The following is a 17,946-nucleotide window of genomic DNA, read 5'->3' on the forward strand; positions in this document are numbered from 1 at the left end:
TGTCATTTGGTTCGTCAGCAAAGAGCTTTGAGAAGGTGGAATATTCACCTCAATCGTTCAGCGGCTGGCTCAGAATTATGTTCAAGTGATGTTTTTTTAATTGCACTATTTTCTTTCCACCTACCATGCAGATTCTATAGGACCAGGCAGCATTCTGGCTGCCCCTTGTTTAAACTGAGGAAAAATGATATCTGATGGGTGGGGGGGGGGGGGGGGGGGGGGGGGGGGGGGGGGGGGGAGTTTTGCACAGCTGTCCATAGACATAAATAATGTTAAATGACATTGGAATATATGGATAACATACTCTCGACCCGAAACGTCACCCATTCTTTTTCTCCGGAGATGCTGCCTGTCCCGCTGAGTTACTCTAGCTTTTTGTGTGTATCTTTGGATAACATAAGTCCTGATTCCAACCACAATGTGTGGGATTCAGCACTGCGTCAAATAAAGACAGATCATTAAAGAAGTAGTCGATGGGTCAGACAGCATATGTGGAAAAAGAAACTGAGTTGATATTTCAGGTAAACGACCCTTTAGTTATCTAGTCCTTTGACACAATCGGTGATTTAAAAAAAAATTGCAAACGAAATTAAAACGATTTTCAAACCAAATCCGACAGTTGGTTCGGATTTGCAGATGTGAAGCGCAGATTGTTGGCGAGTCTGAGATTCGTTGAATTGAAGAGCAGACGGCCGACTGGGTAAATCTCAACTTGGTGACAAAACAAACGGATCAACTCGAACGTTTTGTTCTCCGTAAACTGGACTGTCCTGTCCCGAAAGTGCACTTTCTATTTCCCTTACAATGTGCACCCCCTACCCGGTCTTCTCCACTCACGAAAACAAACCCAGCCTATCCAGCCTCTCCTCAACGCCGGACCCTGGGCAACATCCCGACGAACCACGTCTCCAAACTATCCTCGTTTGTTAATGCAACTAGCCCGTGGTTTTAGTGGTTCCTATATAACGGAAAGGGTTTGATAAAAAAAAGAAAGGAAAATCGTACAAATAATTGGTTAATAGGATTACCCCGTAGATTTAATAGTTTATATGCAATGAAAAACGTTTAAATAACGAACATCTTGTGCAAACGGCAGGAGAGTGGACATACCCGAAGGGCCTCTGAAAGAGAGTAGAAATACCTCGGAGAATGAACTTTCTGGATTATCTCTGAGAGTAGCCATGACTTTCCAGGTGAATTGTCTTTTTCTTTAACGTAAGAAAATATGAAATTTATATAAATAAATGTCAAAGGATCTTACAGCATACAAATAATGGGCATGCCAACTCTTCAAGCGATTCCTTTCAAATTTTCCATTATATGTATCCCAATTCTCTTTTGAAATCTCCCCTCAAACAGGATAGGCAAGATCGCAACGTCTTGCCAATTGTTTTCAATCTGCGTCCTCTACTTACAGACCTTGCCGCAAGTGAGGAGACACTCATTATTTACCCTTTTACACCCCCAAATGAAGGAGTGAATAACGTAAATAAATAAACGCACAAATAATCCCCTCGAGACAGAGGTAATGGCATTAACTTCCCCACGAGTGCTAGAGGGAAAGCAGCAAGATTTGGATTATACTGTACTCCTTTTTCACAATATTTGGACAATGTTTGAAGAGTGCTGTAAAAGCACTGACTGTGAACAGGGACTGCAGATTCGTGTCGTATTTTATGGAACAGGCTTTCATTTTCAGTAAGAGAGAAGCCACAGAATAGGATTATTATTTCAATTCTTGCAAGGTGCGACGTTCACTGGCTGTGTATAACTATTGTGCGATATGATTCGCCTTGCAATGCAATGAAAGCCGTGTCTAGATCCAAACCTTTTTCAACAGTGCACCTTCCGGACTTGTGAAGACTCCTGCGCCTCGGGCTCGCACTCCCCTTCGTGGAATCGCGACCACGCGTATGAGAGAATGACACCACAGTTGACCTGCAGGCTGAAACTGTTCCCTTTCAATAAATGTGTCTGAGTTGTGGAAAGGTGGGATGGGGAGGTGGGAGCCGAATCTTAAAATAATACATTCCATTGCAACATATTATACATAAAATATAAATGCACAAGTGACAGCCTGCAAACACAGATCGATCATGCCAGAACTGGCTGCCAACTTCAATTTAAAAACGGAACTTGGCTCTGCGTAAGTGTGAAAATCGTACGAATTCGACAAACCTTTGCCCGGATAAACCGCGGCAGAACATTCTGAACTTTCACTGCGAGGAGCAATGAATAAGCTCAATGTGAATGTACCAATGTGTTAAGAGTGATCGCATTGAGTGGACGGCAGAGGTACCTTCATCTCTTTCCTCCAATTTATGCGGTGGCAAAAAATACCACAGTGTTCCAGTAATTCAACAGGTCAGACAGCATCTCGAAACCTCGCCGATCGATGTCCTCCAGAGATGCTGCCTGATCCGCTGAATTATTCCAGCACTTTGTTGGGTTTTAAACCAGCATCTCCACATCCTTGCGTCTGAATATCAAGTCAATTTATATATCGTTTTCTGCAGTGGAAAATCCGTATTTGGGGTAATTCGTTAAACAGCAAAAGATCCACGGATCTTCAGATGGCTACAGGCTGGTCGAGTTGCCCCAATTTTAGGTTTTTTTTACTTTACCGCATCATGGTTTTGTGTGTGTGTGTGTGTGTGTGTGTGGTCAGAGGATGCTGACCGCTCCATAAGGTTGTCACCAGCTCCAAACTGTCGTCGGATTTTCCATCGCTGTGGGGACACAGACTCATTCCCACCGCTCCATCGCCGGGAATTTCGAGTGGAGTTCGGCAGGATTGACACTGGCCTGTGGGAGGACAGCCAACTCTCCCTCACCACCCCTCAGGGTGGGCACATGGACAAGAGTCGGTGAAAGTTTGGATGCACTAACTGACTCTGCTCCCTCTGCGACTCATTTTCCCCAATTTAATACACAAACCCAGGTTGGTAATAATCCTTTTATTTCCACCTAACGATATTTAACTAAACCAAAAAAAAATTGCTAATTAAAAATAAAGTGAACATTTGTTCAATGTGTATGACTTTGCATTAAATTTGTCCTGATCTTGGAAACAAGAAGAATATTTTACAATGGTATTCTGCTTTCCTCAGTTCCGGACACTAACACAAGAATAAATTTGCAAGTGACATTCCCATAACCTCAGATTATACTCCAACGTGTGCATGAGGTTATAACAAGTATTGCGATGAGACTTCCAGATTTAGCACAAGCGTTGGCATGTTTAATGCACCTTGCGTTTTCAGGTTGCATGTATACAGAAGGAAACAATCCACCTCAATTAATTATTAAGCTTCATTTCTTTTGCAGTTTAAAGTAGATTCAAGAATTAAAAAATAACATTAGTCAGACGGAACTAAACTGATGCACGTCCTCCTGAGCTAATCGATCCAGTCAAGTGAAGCACATTTGAAAAGGGACAGCCACATCCTGCATGCGCACAATGAAAGAATTGGAATATCATTATAAAATATGTGAATAAAGTCTTTTGTGTTTAAGCTTTCGTTGTGTGAGGGTGGAAACTCGGGTTGCTCCAACTCAGTTTCGATCTGCATGAACATGTGAGACACTAATTACTGTGACCGATCTCTAATCAAAGTATATATATATATATATATATTACCATTTGTGTCAGAATGTTTTATTTCTGTACAGTTTGTTACAGTGCTCCTGTATGTAAAAGGCTTCCTGTATTTTGCGAGTGATTCGGAGGGACGTGGGTGGAAAACTGCAGAATACTGTGGGCAAGTCTAATCGAAGCTGTCTGACGAGAAATCGAGCCGTTACACCACAACCCGCCATAGAAATAGACGATTCGGCCCATAAAACCATAAGGCGTAGGAACGGAATTAAGCCATTCGGCCCAAAGAATCTGCTCTGCAATGGCTGATCTGTTTTTCCCCCTCAACCCCATTCTCCTGCCTTCTCACTGTAACCTTTGGCACATTCACTAATCAAAAACTTGTCAATCTCCGCATTAAAAAAAAACCCAAATTATATGGCCTCCACAATGAAGACCACAGATTCACCGCCCTCTGGCTAAAGACATTCATCATTTCCATTCAAAAGCCCACCATCAAACATGGATTATACACCAACCGCATTTTATTCTCCCCACATTCCCATCAACTTCCCCAATTCACATACACAGTAGACGTAATACACAACGAGCAAATTGTTTCCTGCTGGGAGTAACATTGGTCGGATTAAAAACAGAGAATAAGAAGAGTTCTAGCCACCATATGACTTCTACGCGTAATACGCTCATCTACAACAAATAGCTTTGAAATCCTCATGGGTTTCCGGTCTCCAAAAATGGAATGTTCCCAACCGCCCAACCGTATTCAGACACCGCCCCCTAATTTCAAAGTAAGTACGAATGTCATTGTTCTATCTCGGACATATGACAATATGACACTTGACTTGACCCTCTCTTGAAAATCACCCGGTCCACCTTGCATGGGGCAAATAATTTCCTTTCATCCACATTATAAAACCAATTGACACCCAGAAGCTACCCGTGTGCCAGCTTGTTTCGTGTTTTTCCCCTCAAGAATCCAGCATCAACACTCTATTGTGTCTCTTGGGTTAAACCAATGTAGGATCAAGTACACGTGAAATACAGGTGGATTCTGGTTATTATACAGAAGCACAACTGCTAGTAACACTTCCGTTTCTCTGTGAAGGTCCCGTGAACGTCTTGCATTGTCTCTGCCTGTGGAATTTGATAATAAGCTTGCCTGTTAAGATGTAGTGACTGTTACATCAACTCCAGCTGGGGTCCTTCGTAAACACCAGTGCGTGTTTTGAAGATCGCCAGTGTGACCTGGTGTACAGATTAACAAAATCATTATCGTGATTTATTTCAATACAGAAGCTATCGCAAATTATCAGATGATCACATGGCCCTGTCCGGATCTTTAAGTAGCGTTTGTCAGGTCTCGCCGGCGCTTGAGGTCAATTTCCATTGATTGGTTCACCAATCATTACATTTTTGTTCATTTAATGGGTTAAATCTTGTATTTCTTTTTCGTCTGATCTTACAAAAAAAATCATCGTTTCATCGTTTCAGCGTGAAGCCAGGCATAAAGCGTGATAATGCATTATATATAATCTGCGGATCACCGCTGATTGAACTATTGTAGCGAGTTCCATCGAAGCTAAAAAAAAAGTTTTATGAGTCCTTGATTATTTTTAAGTCAATTACTTTTCTCCAAAATTTTTGACCCTTCCAGCAGCTCTGACCGGTTTATATTGCAAGTTCCCTCCCCAACCCTCCCACCCCGAATTGACACGGCGACGTGTAACATTCAGCGTGAGTCTTGTTTTTATGGGCAGTAATTTGACCAGCTTTGTATTGAGTAGAATCAGCATGCAATAATCAGAACTTGAGTTCACTGTGAGATGTTTGCCCATTTGAACACTATCTGTTTACCCGTTGTACTCGTATCTGATTTGTTGTTTATCGTGTTTGATCTTTTGTTTTGTTTTCCGCTGTACACTGCCCTTGCGGCAGAACGCCCGATGTTTGTGTTGGCCATGTGCTCTTATTACTTGTCATTATTTATCTGTGTTCCCGTCAGCTTCTGACACGTGTTTTATAGTTGTCCTTACTTGCCAACAATAGACATCAAAGCTCGAAATGCCTATTGTTGAAAGCAAATTTATGCAAAGATTTTATGTGGGTCTTCAAACGCTTAGCTGTCATTCGACACACTCTGCTTTTAACTATTGCACTGTGAACAGATTTTATACAAAATATTTACTTTATTTGCAAAGCGTGAGTCCAGACCGAGACTGACGCCCTGTCCTTTTGTTTTGCTACCTTTTCTCTCCGCAGTGGAGCCTCCTTCACAACTCAGGTTTAAAATTTTATCTGAAAGTAAAGTTCAAATGGCATGGAGGCGTTCGCCAAACAGAATTGGAGGCTACAAATTGACATTAACATCTGCAACTGGTGAGTACGACCCGCCTGCGGACACCTCAGACACCAGGGGACAAGTGGCACGTATATAACTTCGTGACTTGTAATGAAAGATTTAAGATTACAAAAACCGCCTGCCCCTTATCTCCCTCCCAAAGAAAAAGCTTAAGACTATCAAAATGTCCCAGGATGACAGAATCAGAATCAGATCAGTCTCTTGATAAAATCTACCCAAATCATTGGCCACATTGCAAATGTACCCTGAACCTGAAGCAGATTCAAGGAAAGTTGCTCTTGAATCTGCTTCCATGCACTGGCGGCTAATACACACAGAGTTTAAGAATACTTAAGGTGATTTAATCTTGAATCTGATTCCATGCACTGGTGAATAGTTTATCCAGAATATAAGAACTTCTTGTGTTAAATAACAATATGCAATGCATCTGATAACAGAGGGAAGGAAGAAATGGAACCAAGATGAAGCCTCCCGGTGCCTCTCCATTCATTTGGATCGCAGCTGATCTTTTATCTTTCCCACTTTTGTAAACATTCTGCACTATCTTCCACCAATGGCCATGGAGAAGAAGGTGTGAAATGTATACTGGGAGGTTTGTTTCCCTAAAGGCCATGGTGAACAAGTTAAGATTTTACCATAGTCAACTGCTTCATGGTCACATTGACTGATGACAGATATTTCCAAAGGTCAATTAGATTGTAAGTTGAGGCAAACCCAGTAAAGTGGAGACAGCAGAGCTGAACATCATTACTGACAGTCAAATAGTTAAGCATAGAACAAGGCCCCTTTGGCTTGACTTGTCTGTGCTGCACAAGTTGACAAACCAAGACTCCAATGTGGTTTTGATTGCTCATGTCCCTCCAAACCTTCCCTATTCACATATGTGTCCAAACATCCTTTAAATGTCATGATTGTACATGCCTCTACCACTACCAGTTTTCTTCATATACTCAAAACCTCGGTGTCAAACCTACTAGAACAGTAAATCATCCTCGTAAATCAATTTTGCATCTTTTCTAGTTTAATGACATCCTCCTATAACAGTGTCCAGAACTGTACACACTATTTCAAATGTGGCCTTACCAATATCTTGTGCATATGTAACCTGATGTGCCAACTTCTGTACTCAAAACACTGATCAGTGAAGGCAAACATGCCAAACACCTTCTTTACTATCTGTCTAACTGTGTCATTACCTTCTTGCTATCGTCCAGTCTTGGTTTTTTTCCTAGCAAATTGCCGCACCTCACTTTCATCTGAATTAAACTCCACCTGCCATTCCTCAGCCCATTAGCACAGTTGAGCAAGATCTTGTTATGATTGCAGATCATGCTGTCTTCATTGACAACTATACCAGCAATTTTAGTGTTATGTGCAAACTTACTAGTCATACTACCTTCACTATTACTCACTAATCAATAATATAAATAATGAACAACAGTGGATCCAGCATCTATCCCTGTGGTACACCACGTTACAGGTATTCAGTCTGAAAAACAACCCTCTACCACTATTCTCCGATCCCTACTTTCAAACCAATTTTGTATCACATCGGCCAGCTTGCCTGGTTTACATGTGATCTAACATTGCAGACCAGCCCACTGTGCAGTTTCTTTTCAACAGCCTTACTAAAGTTCACGTGGGCATTGTCTACCACTCTGTTCTCATCAACCTTCTTGGTCACCTCTTTAAAAAACTCAATCAAATTCTTGAGACAAGACATGCACATTGCATCAGCCCTAGCCTTTCGAAATGCTGGTAAATCCTGTTTCTCAGAGTCACCTCCAATAATTTACCCACCACTGATGTGAGACTCACTGGTTTGTAGTTCCCAGGGTTTTCATTGTAATCTTCCCACATTATCCATTCCAGTCTTCTAGCCCCTCATTCATGTCTACCAATGATCCAAATATTTCTGCCATTTCTTCCCTAACTTCCCACAATATTATAGGATACACTTGACCATTTATCTACTTGAATATATTTTATGACCTCCAGCACCTCCTCCTCTGTAACATGAATTAATTCTATTCAAGACATAACTATTAACTATTGACCAGTCTGAAGAAGGGTTTCGGCCCGAAACGTTGCCCATTTCCTTCGCTACATAGATGCTGCTGCCCCCACTGAGTTTCTCCAGTTTTTTTGTGTACCTTCGATTTTCCAGCATCTGCAGTTCCTTCTTGATAACTATTAACCTCCCTGAGTTCCCTCACCTCAATGTACTTATGCATGGTAAACCCAGATGAGAGCCACATCTTAATGAATAGATCTGATATAAAAACAATCCCCACTGTGACAAAGAGTTCAACTGGTACATTCCAGGATTCCCTGATTTTAATGCCTTTGGACAGTATTTAAAGCTTATAGCTCTATAAAAATATATACTTTTAATGAAATAACAGAAGGTTTTGTTTGCAAGTTGTGGAAACAGGTCAAAACAATGATATTGTTAATGGTACACCAATGATAAAATATGGATTCAATTAAGAAAAGGATTTTCCTTTGCACAGGAACTGAAGCCTATTTAATGAACTGGTTTGCATTTTTTTCTCATAAATTTCCCATTTCTCTTCAAATTTGCACTATTACTGCTGCTCTTTGATCGGTTAAAAAAGCTCCAGGGGCCATGGGCTACACATTGCCCTGAATCTTGTTAAGATGATTATGAATCTCAAGAATCCCTTTCATTTCAACTTAACATTCTTACCTGCTCGTTAGAGCCTTTTGATCGCAGTGGAGCTGGTGGTTTGTAAAAGCTTTTTTTTCTCTTAGCTATGTTGCCTCATTGGTAGATAAATCCAAACTCAGAACACTGGGTTTTGTTATTAAGGTCAGCCTAATTTTATTATGAACTTCATGTGTGGTCTTGGTGGCTCAATGATAAACATCTATGTAAGGTTCGAAGGCAAGGCATTTGTGTACCCTGATCTTTAACAATGAAGATCAGCAAACTGTACCATCATGGGAGCCATTTGAAGTGTTAAGAATGTCAGTTCTCTGTGTAATCCTCGATCCACAAATGGAAATATTCCAGAAAGTGTCAAGGAGTCATGAGAACCATGGCTGGTCCTTCCCTTTGGAAACAAATAAACTATTAATTTTCTTGTTTCTCCTTAGGAGTGGCTTGGGTAGTCATAGAGGCACAGAAAGTAATACTAGGAGTTGGATATTTGACTCTTTAAGCCTGCTCCACCATTTAATTTGATCATGGTTGATCTGTCTCAATACCATTTTCTCATCACCTTCTCATATCTTGGAGATCTGTCAAGATTGACTTGCTTTCACTTCAGTTCTGGGGTGAGGCCAGTGAGGAACCTGCAGACTCAGCTGTAGGTATAGCAGAAGGTGTCTGACAGAATGGATGAGTGGGCAGTGGTTGTGAGGTGGTGCACTCCTTCTGTGCTAACTATGACTCCTGTCTGCTCCCAATGCCGGGACTTGAGATGCACACTGCCTGCAACCACTGCTTAGATTAACTTTGTAGAGCTGGGGTCAAGTCTGAGAGCTTTATGGCTTGTTGAATTGACATGCCCAAAGGAAGCCATTGAGTGGAAAGTATTTTGATATCTTCAGTATTCAAGAAGGACAATTTTATCATTTCCTGAGGCAAAATGGAACACCTTCATCTGTCTATCTCTTCATTGTGCTCTTGACGTGCCATGAAAATCCCGCAGATGGAACAGTAATTCAAGCCTTACTTGTGCAAAAAAAACAAGGCTGCATATTTCTATTGATGAAAGAAGTGGAACCATGCAAAGCATGTTAACTTCCATGCTATTTATATGCAGGTGTTAAAGTGATTAGTTGAGGCAGATAAACCTAAAAAAAAAGAATGTCAAGCAAATATGCTTAGCTTACAGCTGCTGTTACTATTGGCAGTGGTTTCCAGCCATTGAATCAGACAATATCATAAATCAGGTTAATCACTAGTCTTAGAAGTTGTGGTAAATTTTAAAGAAAACAATATGTAGCTCTCACTCACATTGAAGACAAAATCAGGCAGGCTCAGAAAGCCAAATACTGGCTGTTTGTTACTTTTTAAAACTTTTCTCAATCAAAATTCTCACCTGATAATCAAATATTATTTTACAGGATAGGCATTCTATTTGGGACCAGCACAGAGCTTATAGTGTGGAGCCTAGATTATAATTACGTTCTTCAATCTATACTTGCATCTATTGCAGCCAATGTTTAAAAACGATAAAATAATGCTGGTTTATAAGCGCACTTTATAAATAGGTAAATAGATTCAAAGTATTTAAATTTTAAAAAAAATGAATTGTCAGTCAGTTTCCTGCAGGAAGGAAGACTGTAGAAAAACTTGGGAATGTTCAGTCCCTCAAGCCTGTTTCAGTAGTCAGTAAGGTCATGGCTATTGTCGTTCATTACTTGTTTCATTGAATTGGCCCTGATTTTGCCATAATGCTCCAGCAATATCAGGTCAAAAAATATTTATTGTGTGAGCAACTATTGCAGTTATGGGAAGTTCTAAACTCTGAGACTTTTGAGAGAAAATATTCAACTTGGAATAGATTTTGTATACTTTTGTTCTAGACCCTGTCTCCCCCATCTTCTATTGTTCACTACCGATGCAGTCAGCAAAATAGATTGTCTCAATCTATCTTAATAATTCTTTCCAAGATACTAAACATCTCAATCTCATTATATCAGACAATTTTATACTCTCATGTTAGCTTCCTGCCAATAAGTTCTATCATTGATTGCACCCTCATGCCATATCCTAGGAATGCTAGCCTGGCCTCTGTAAATGTTACAGTTTGCACAGTGCAACTACCTCTCTATCTTAAGACATGATGACCAATATTGAAATCAGAGTTTTTTATGCAACTGTTTCTGAATATCCGTTAATATTCCTTGCTTCCAATATTGAAAACTAACATACCAATAGTATTTTTGAATGTCAAGATCTTATCTTTAAATACAGTGGGGATTATTGCAACAAGGGTGCAGTAATTTAAGAAACAGCTACTATTATTAGATTGGACGTGGAAGTTAGTGATAAGACTTATTGATCGGAAGCTAATATGGGAACATAAAATTATATGCGCACAATCTCATGGTTATAAATGTAGGGAATTTACAATTATCATATTTTTCAATATCTATTTATATTGGTGGTATGGAAATTGAACGTTATTCAGATAGACATCTATCTATAAGGTCATAAGATGAATCCATATAGCTCGACACTTTGCTCGACACTTCGCGTCTTTCTGAGGAAAGCCATTCTTGCCATAGAGGGAGTACAGAGAAGGCTCAACAGACTGATTCCTGGGATGTCAGGACTTTCATATGAAGAAAGACTGGATAGACTCGGCTTGTACTTGCTAGAATTTAGAAGATTGGTGGGGGGGGATCTTATAGAAACTTACAAAATTCTTAAGGGGTTGGACAGGCTAGATGCAGGAAGATTTTTCCCAATGTTGGGGAAGTCCAGGACAAGGGGTCACAGTTTAAGGATAAAGGGGAAATATTTTAGGACCGAGATGAGAAAACCATTTTTCACACAGAGAGTGGTGAATCTCAGGAACTCTCTGCCACAGAAGGTAGTTGAGGCCAGTTCATTGGCTATATTTAAGAGGGAGTTAGATGTGGCCCTTGTGGCTAAAGGGATCAGGGGGTATGAAGAAAAGGCAGGTACAGGATACTGAGTTGGATGATCAGCCATGATCATATTGAATGGCGGTGCAGGCTCGAAGGGCCGAATGGCCTACTCCTGCACCTATTTTCTATGTTTCTATGTTTCTATGACACCAAGAGCTTGACTGTAACCCCGGCATGTATAAAGATGGCTTGAAAGGACTGAGGGTATAGCTTGCACTGGACACATGAATTGCTGTTTGTCGGCAGGGGTAGGAGTTCGGTATGGGAGAGGTGGTTGATGGTGGTTGTTATTATTAGTTTACAATACTTGCTCTGGTTTAGTGAATTACTTAACACACTTGGTAGAGGGACGCAAGAGAATGGTAGTCAGCCCTACTCCTGAAATTGCACCTCAACCAGGGTCCAAAAACCGATATAAGAATCCAATCTGAAATAACTTGGAATGGATTTTGGATACTTTTGTCCTAGTCCTAAATGTTCCCATCAGGGAAGGAATTGGCAACACCGCAGAAAGAGGAAGATTCCACATCTGGATCTCCAAACTTGTGAGCTGTCAGCCTTCACTGGCAACGTTTTCCACACATTGCCCAATTTGAATGGGAAAAAAATGTCAAACCCATCAATTATTTCTGAGTCTGTAACAGCCATCAGTGGAGCCAGTGCTGCCAGTGTCTAGACTGATTTCAAGAATGATCATCCTCTGGAAAAATTATTTGCAGGCCATATCCTGCTCATGGCCGCTGATGTGAAATCTGTCATACGCCAAGGGACCTGCTTCGTTTCATGACTACTTTACAGGTGGTCTCCAGCATGAACTGTGTGAGCAGAGAAAAGTAATGGAATTTAGGCAGAATTCCATCATCTTTCTTCCTAATGCATATTCCTTACAGTACTATGCTGCAGTGTTAGTTGGGGGTGGAAATGATGGAAGCATTAATCCATTCCAGATGTTAAATTTTCCACTGCATTTGTGGAAAAAAAGCTGAAAAGTCTTCAGCATGAAATGTAGTCATTTATAAAAACAAAAGATGAGAGAAGCTTGCTTGTCCTTTGAAGTATCCATCCACGTTAGCTTTCCTACTATTAGCATTGGACTCTACTTTGAACATTACCTTTCCAATTGTCTCTTGCTGTTTTAGTGTCACCATCTAAGTTTGTGCCATTTGCCCACATTTGGAACATAGCTCTCTAAATCGTTCCTGTCCATCTACCTAAAAGGACACGGTTCTGGAGTCACTGCAGGTCAGGCAGCATCTCTGAAGAACAAGGATAGGTGACATTTCAGGTTGAGACACTTCTGTCCATCTACCTTCTTCACTACCCCACCCCTTCTAGTAACATGGGAACAATATTGAAAGAGCTAGTGTGAATTAATAATGAACCCACATATACATTGCTCTAGATTTGATGTATGCAGTGCAAATTATAACCAATATTCCTGGGGCAGTTTTATTCACTGGTGTTATAATGAAACTCCTGTGGGTCATGAAAGTAATCCCTACTCCTGCTGAAAATATTTTAAATTGCTGCTGAATATATTTATGACGTCTTCGGCTCCACTTCTTCTAGGTTATTCTGTTTATCTTTCCCACACGATTTACAGATCTTTCTTTCTAATGCCTTCCTTATAAGACTAGGAATCCTGTGGTTCAGTTATCTTTTCTCTTAGCTCATCTCCTTTCATCTTACTTGTAGCTTCTCTTCAATATTTCTGGATATTTTTTCACTTGTGTCATGATTGAAACCAGTGCTCCATTGCAGGCTAACTAATACCTCACATGACATTTACTACATTTCCTGCAGTTTTCTTCCCCACCGTCAACCTGATGGTCAGTTTTTGTATCATCTGTAAACATTTAAAATTTTCATCCAAAAATTATGCCTAAGTGAAATCCAAACAATAGCTTCAGAAGAGACTACCCAGGTGGTGCTGAATTACTAGTGGGAAAGTCTTGGACTAGAGGTCATAGCCTCAGAATTGAAGGACGTTCTTCAAGGAAGGAGATGTGGATAAATATATTTAGTCAGAGGGTGGTTAATCTGTGGAATTCTTTGCCACAGAAGGCTGTGGAGGCCGTCAGTGGATAGATTCTTGATTAATACGGGTGTCAGAGGGTATGGGGAGAAGGCAGGACAATGGGGTTAGGAGGGAGAGCTAAATCAGCCATGATTGAATGGCGGAGTAGACTTTATGGACGGAATGGCTTAATTCTACTACTATTCCTTATGACTTTTGACTTTATGAATTAACTACTGGCGGTGGGAAGGGAGAAGGCAGGAGGAAAGATATATGCGGTTAAGTCAGGAACATCTTCACGCCATTATGAGGCAAAATTAGCCAAGATTCCCTCTTCTGTGTGTTAATGTTGTAGGGTGAACTAGGCACATGGAAGCTAATCGAGAATTGTCTTATTTTAGAAATGATATGTGTCTTATGGCTCAGGAAGAACAGATAACTGTAGACCTCTGCTCTTCAAAACTCTTTGGGGATTATGCACCTCCTGCCCAGGTTTATTGCAGAGACTGTAGTGATAAACTCATGATGAGAATCTCCATCATTGACATGCAACTGTCAAGCTAGTCGAAGGATAACATGATGGGCTGTGGTCCATTCGCCCAACCGATTGAACAGGCTGTTGGCACTGATTAGCCTGGTTTCTTGATGAAGTCTGGTCACATGGTTTCCAGGCACCATTACACAAAGATACATCTGATTGAGCAGATTTCAGTAGCTCAACCAAAGGATGCCTCCCTTTTGGAACAGTCATTCTGTTCTGTCTTATTTTAAAGCCTACATTTTATCTTATAACTGTTATACATAGGGACTGGATACATATTTGGGATCTTCTCATGACTGGCATCCAATGTATTTGAATAAATTGTTGATTTTAACGGAACAACAATGAACATTGGTCGATCCATTGGCCAACGGCCCTACTCTGTAGGCAAGGGTCAGAGTAAAGGGGAGATGATCGGATTTTGGGGCAATAGGTTACAGGGAAAATTGGAGGGGGAATAGGATTGTTATTTGAGTTGGCATAGATTTTACAGACTGCAATAACCTCCGTCTCCGTCTTAAGGAAATATGATAAAGTGGCAATAAGCAGAATTGTCTAGACTCTGTTTGCCAAGTAAATTCCAACACTGCACTGGGCAGCACTGCATCATCTCAACAGTTCACCTGGACCTCTGTCTCATCTTCTGTCTTTTATGCTTCAGGTTGCACATGTTTATTTTATTTTCGGTTACTTGCATCACAATGTGCCTGTACCCCAGCCCAGGCATCATCCTGTCTGTCTGCACACAAGCTGTTGGATACCAACACTGACAGGTGTGAGCTGGCTGGCTTTTACTGATTGCTTAGTATCCTCAAATTTCCCCAGTTCGCTTCTGATGTGGAAGGGAAATCAGTACTGAGAAAATTGGCTTCACTGCATCCCAGCATAGACAGGAGCGATAATACAAATGTGTGGAACACAGATAGAATGCACCTGCCAGGTTGGTGTTATCACTGAATGCATTGTGTCTCTGCAGTCAGGTTGTAATTCATCCACAATTAGTGATTGATTGTGTAGAATAATTAGTTTGCAGCCCTGAGTTGTTTTCTCCATGTTAAAAGCTTGGGTAATTTTAACCCAACTCAGCCATTTGAAGATGGATAATCTGTCAACTATTTGACATTCTGCCTGTTTCTACTTCAGGCACATTATAGAATGGGTGAGATTTTATCCAGTGAGATTTCTTTTGCACAGATTAAGTTACTTAATAAAGTTTAGTGTTGTTTGGCAGATAATGATCGTGTGTTCCTTTAAGTTCTGATATTATTTGCAGGGAGATTTGTTTAAAATCATGCTTCCTTATTGTTTTCTTTGTCTATATTTTACTTCAGGAGGCCCTGCAAAAGAAAGTGTGTTGCCCCGAGGTGCAAGTAAAACCACATTTACAGACCTCGTCCCAGACGTAGAATACAGTGTTATGTTGGTTGCCTTTGACAGTTCCACTGAGAGTGTCCCAGTCTCTGGAAAGTTCACAAGTAAGTAAAGACTGCATCTCATGAGTTGCAAATAAACAAAGACCTTGTCTGCAACAAATGTTCGGTAAAAACCTGACTGATTTAATCCTTTGGAGTAAAAATCTTGTTTTCCTATATAAACCTCTCAGGGTGAATGTACAAGAAATACTGTATAGCCATTAATTGGCAGAGAGATTCATTTCCTTTCTAACCATTTTACTCGTTAAATGGCAGGCAGGTTCTGTTCCTTTATAATTGTTTTACTCATTCCCTGTAAGTGTACTGCTGTACATCCTCTGTATTTAAATAATGGTGGCTGGTTGCTTAAAATAAAAATAGCTATGTATGCTGGCTAATGCATTTACTTTTTTTACTTCGTAGTCCAGTCAGGTCGCACACCAACAAAACTGCCAGAGAAAAAAGAAGAGCTTACACAAAGTAAGTGAGATTGTTTAAATCTTCTCTGTCTCCTCAGATGTGTATCCCAGTCGCTTGCAAATCAAGGTAAAGTAAAAACAATTTGGATTTATGTAGCACATTAATATAATAACTTGGAGTGCACCCATCGGAACTGCTGTCCCATGCAGTCAGATACCGGAACACCAGACTGATTCCTGGGATGTCAGGACTGTCTTATGAAGAAAGACTGGATAGACTTGGTTTATACTCTCTAGAGTTTAGGAGATTGAGAGGGGATCTTATAGAAACTTACAAAATTCTTAAGGGGTTGGACAGGCTAGATGCAGGAAGATTGTTTCCGATGTTGGGGAAGTCCAGGACAAGGGGTCACAGCTTAAGGATAAGGGGGAAATCCTTTAAAACCGAGATGAGGATAAACTTTTTTCACACAGAGAGTGGTGAATCTCTGGAACTCTCTGCCACAGCGGGTAGTTGAGGCCAGTTCATTGGCTATATTTAAGAGGGAGTTAGATGTGGCCCTTATGGCCAAGGGGATCAGAGGGTATGGAGAAAAGGCAGGTACGGGATACTGAGTTGGATGATCAGCCATGATCATATTAAATGGCGGTGCAGGCTCGAAGGGCCGAATGGCCTACTCCTGCACCTAATTTCTATGTTTCTATGTTTCTATGATAGCTGGGTTCATTTCTGAATCTGTGGAGTTTGCACATTCTCTTCGTTTCTCCAGCAGTGCTGCTTGACTCGCTGAGTTACTCCAGCATTTTGTGTCCATGTTCCTTCACTCGCATTGGTATTGACTGGGCACTTCCATCTCCTCAAGCATCCCAAGGATGTACAGGTTGGCAGGTTAATTGATTGCACTATTACCCCTATTCTGTGGGTGATTGGTAGAACCCAAGGAGAGTTGAAGGGAATGTGGTGACAATACATTTCAGGGGAAATTAGTGAGTGATGGGATTTCCTTGTGAGCTGACAGATTTAATGAGAATTGAAATATGGAAAAAAAAACAGAGTACATCACAAGAATATTAATGACGTCTGACAAAGTAATTGCAGAAAGCAATAGGAGAGATGACCAAAGGCTTGTTCAAAGTGGTGGATGTTAAGGCAGAGGGATAGGTAGAAAGGTGGAAATTATTGAAGGCATCCAATAGAGAGAGCTGATCATTTTGGCTACTAATGTCAGAGGAAAGTAATTTTTTCTTTACGTTATGGGGAGAAGGCAGGAGAATGGGGTGAGGAGGGGGAAACAGATCCGCCATGATTGAATGGCGGAGTAGATTTGATGGGCTGAATGGCCTAATTCTGCTCCTATCACATGCAAGAAAACTGAAGATGTGCCAGAATTGTAGTGGAATGCCGAGGGGAAGATTTGTAAAGACTGGCAGGCATTTGAAAACAAGACTGACAGTTTTAAAATAGAGTTGCAAGATCAAAACTGTAAAGCTAATAAGCACAATGGTGATGAGTGAATACATTTTGTAGTTTTGGTAATATTTTATTTTTTGCCACTACCTAGCTCTGCATGCTACCCAGTCAAATAATAGTATACATGACTACAGTTGGAACATAGGCAGCAGGTTCATCAATGCCAATTTATAATGTGAGGTTGGTGAAGACAACATTAGATTATTAAATTGACACTGGCTTTGGTGGGAGTAACAATGTTTCATGCGAGGATGAAGCTGTGTTGTGATCTCAAACACTCTCATTGAGCTGTACAGCACAGAAATGAACCATTTGGCCCAACTCATCCATGCGGACCATAAAGCCTAACTACTCTAACCCCATTTGTTGGCACTAGGCCCATTTCCCTTTACCCCTTTCCTATCAAAGTTCGTATATAAATACCTTTTAAACAAAGTAAGTGCACCGGTCTTTGCCACCTCCTCTGATAGTTCAGTCCATAAACCCACTGCTATTTTTAAG

At 40.7% G+C, this 17,946-nt stretch overlaps 1 protein-coding gene across 5 annotated transcripts in view; it reads left to right on the top strand.

The window, feature by feature from the left end:
• The window catches only part of LOC129699402 (collagen alpha-1(XII) chain-like), a 246,614-nt gene that overhangs the window by 11,611 nt on the left and 217,057 nt on the right, over nucleotides 1–17,946 (top strand). For 3 of the 5 annotated variants that reach the window (XM_055639133.1, XM_055639131.1, XM_055639132.1), the window contains exons 3-5: nucleotides 5,858–5,974; nucleotides 15,475–15,618; nucleotides 15,979–16,035. The exons of the other annotated variants lie outside the window; for them this stretch is intronic. In XM_055639133.1, the coding sequence (XP_055495108.1) occupies nucleotides 5,858–5,974; nucleotides 15,475–15,618; nucleotides 15,979–16,035 (318 nt within the window). The remainder of the gene's footprint in view (nucleotides 1–5,857; nucleotides 5,975–15,474; nucleotides 15,619–15,978; nucleotides 16,036–17,946) is intronic. 5 annotated transcript variants of the gene reach the window in all.

The sequence above is a fragment of the Leucoraja erinacea genome, chromosome 8 (assembly GCF_028641065.1).
Source record: "Leucoraja erinacea ecotype New England chromosome 8, Leri_hhj_1, whole genome shotgun sequence".
NCBI classification, from domain to species: domain Eukaryota; kingdom Metazoa; phylum Chordata; class Chondrichthyes; order Rajiformes; family Rajidae; genus Leucoraja; species Leucoraja erinaceus.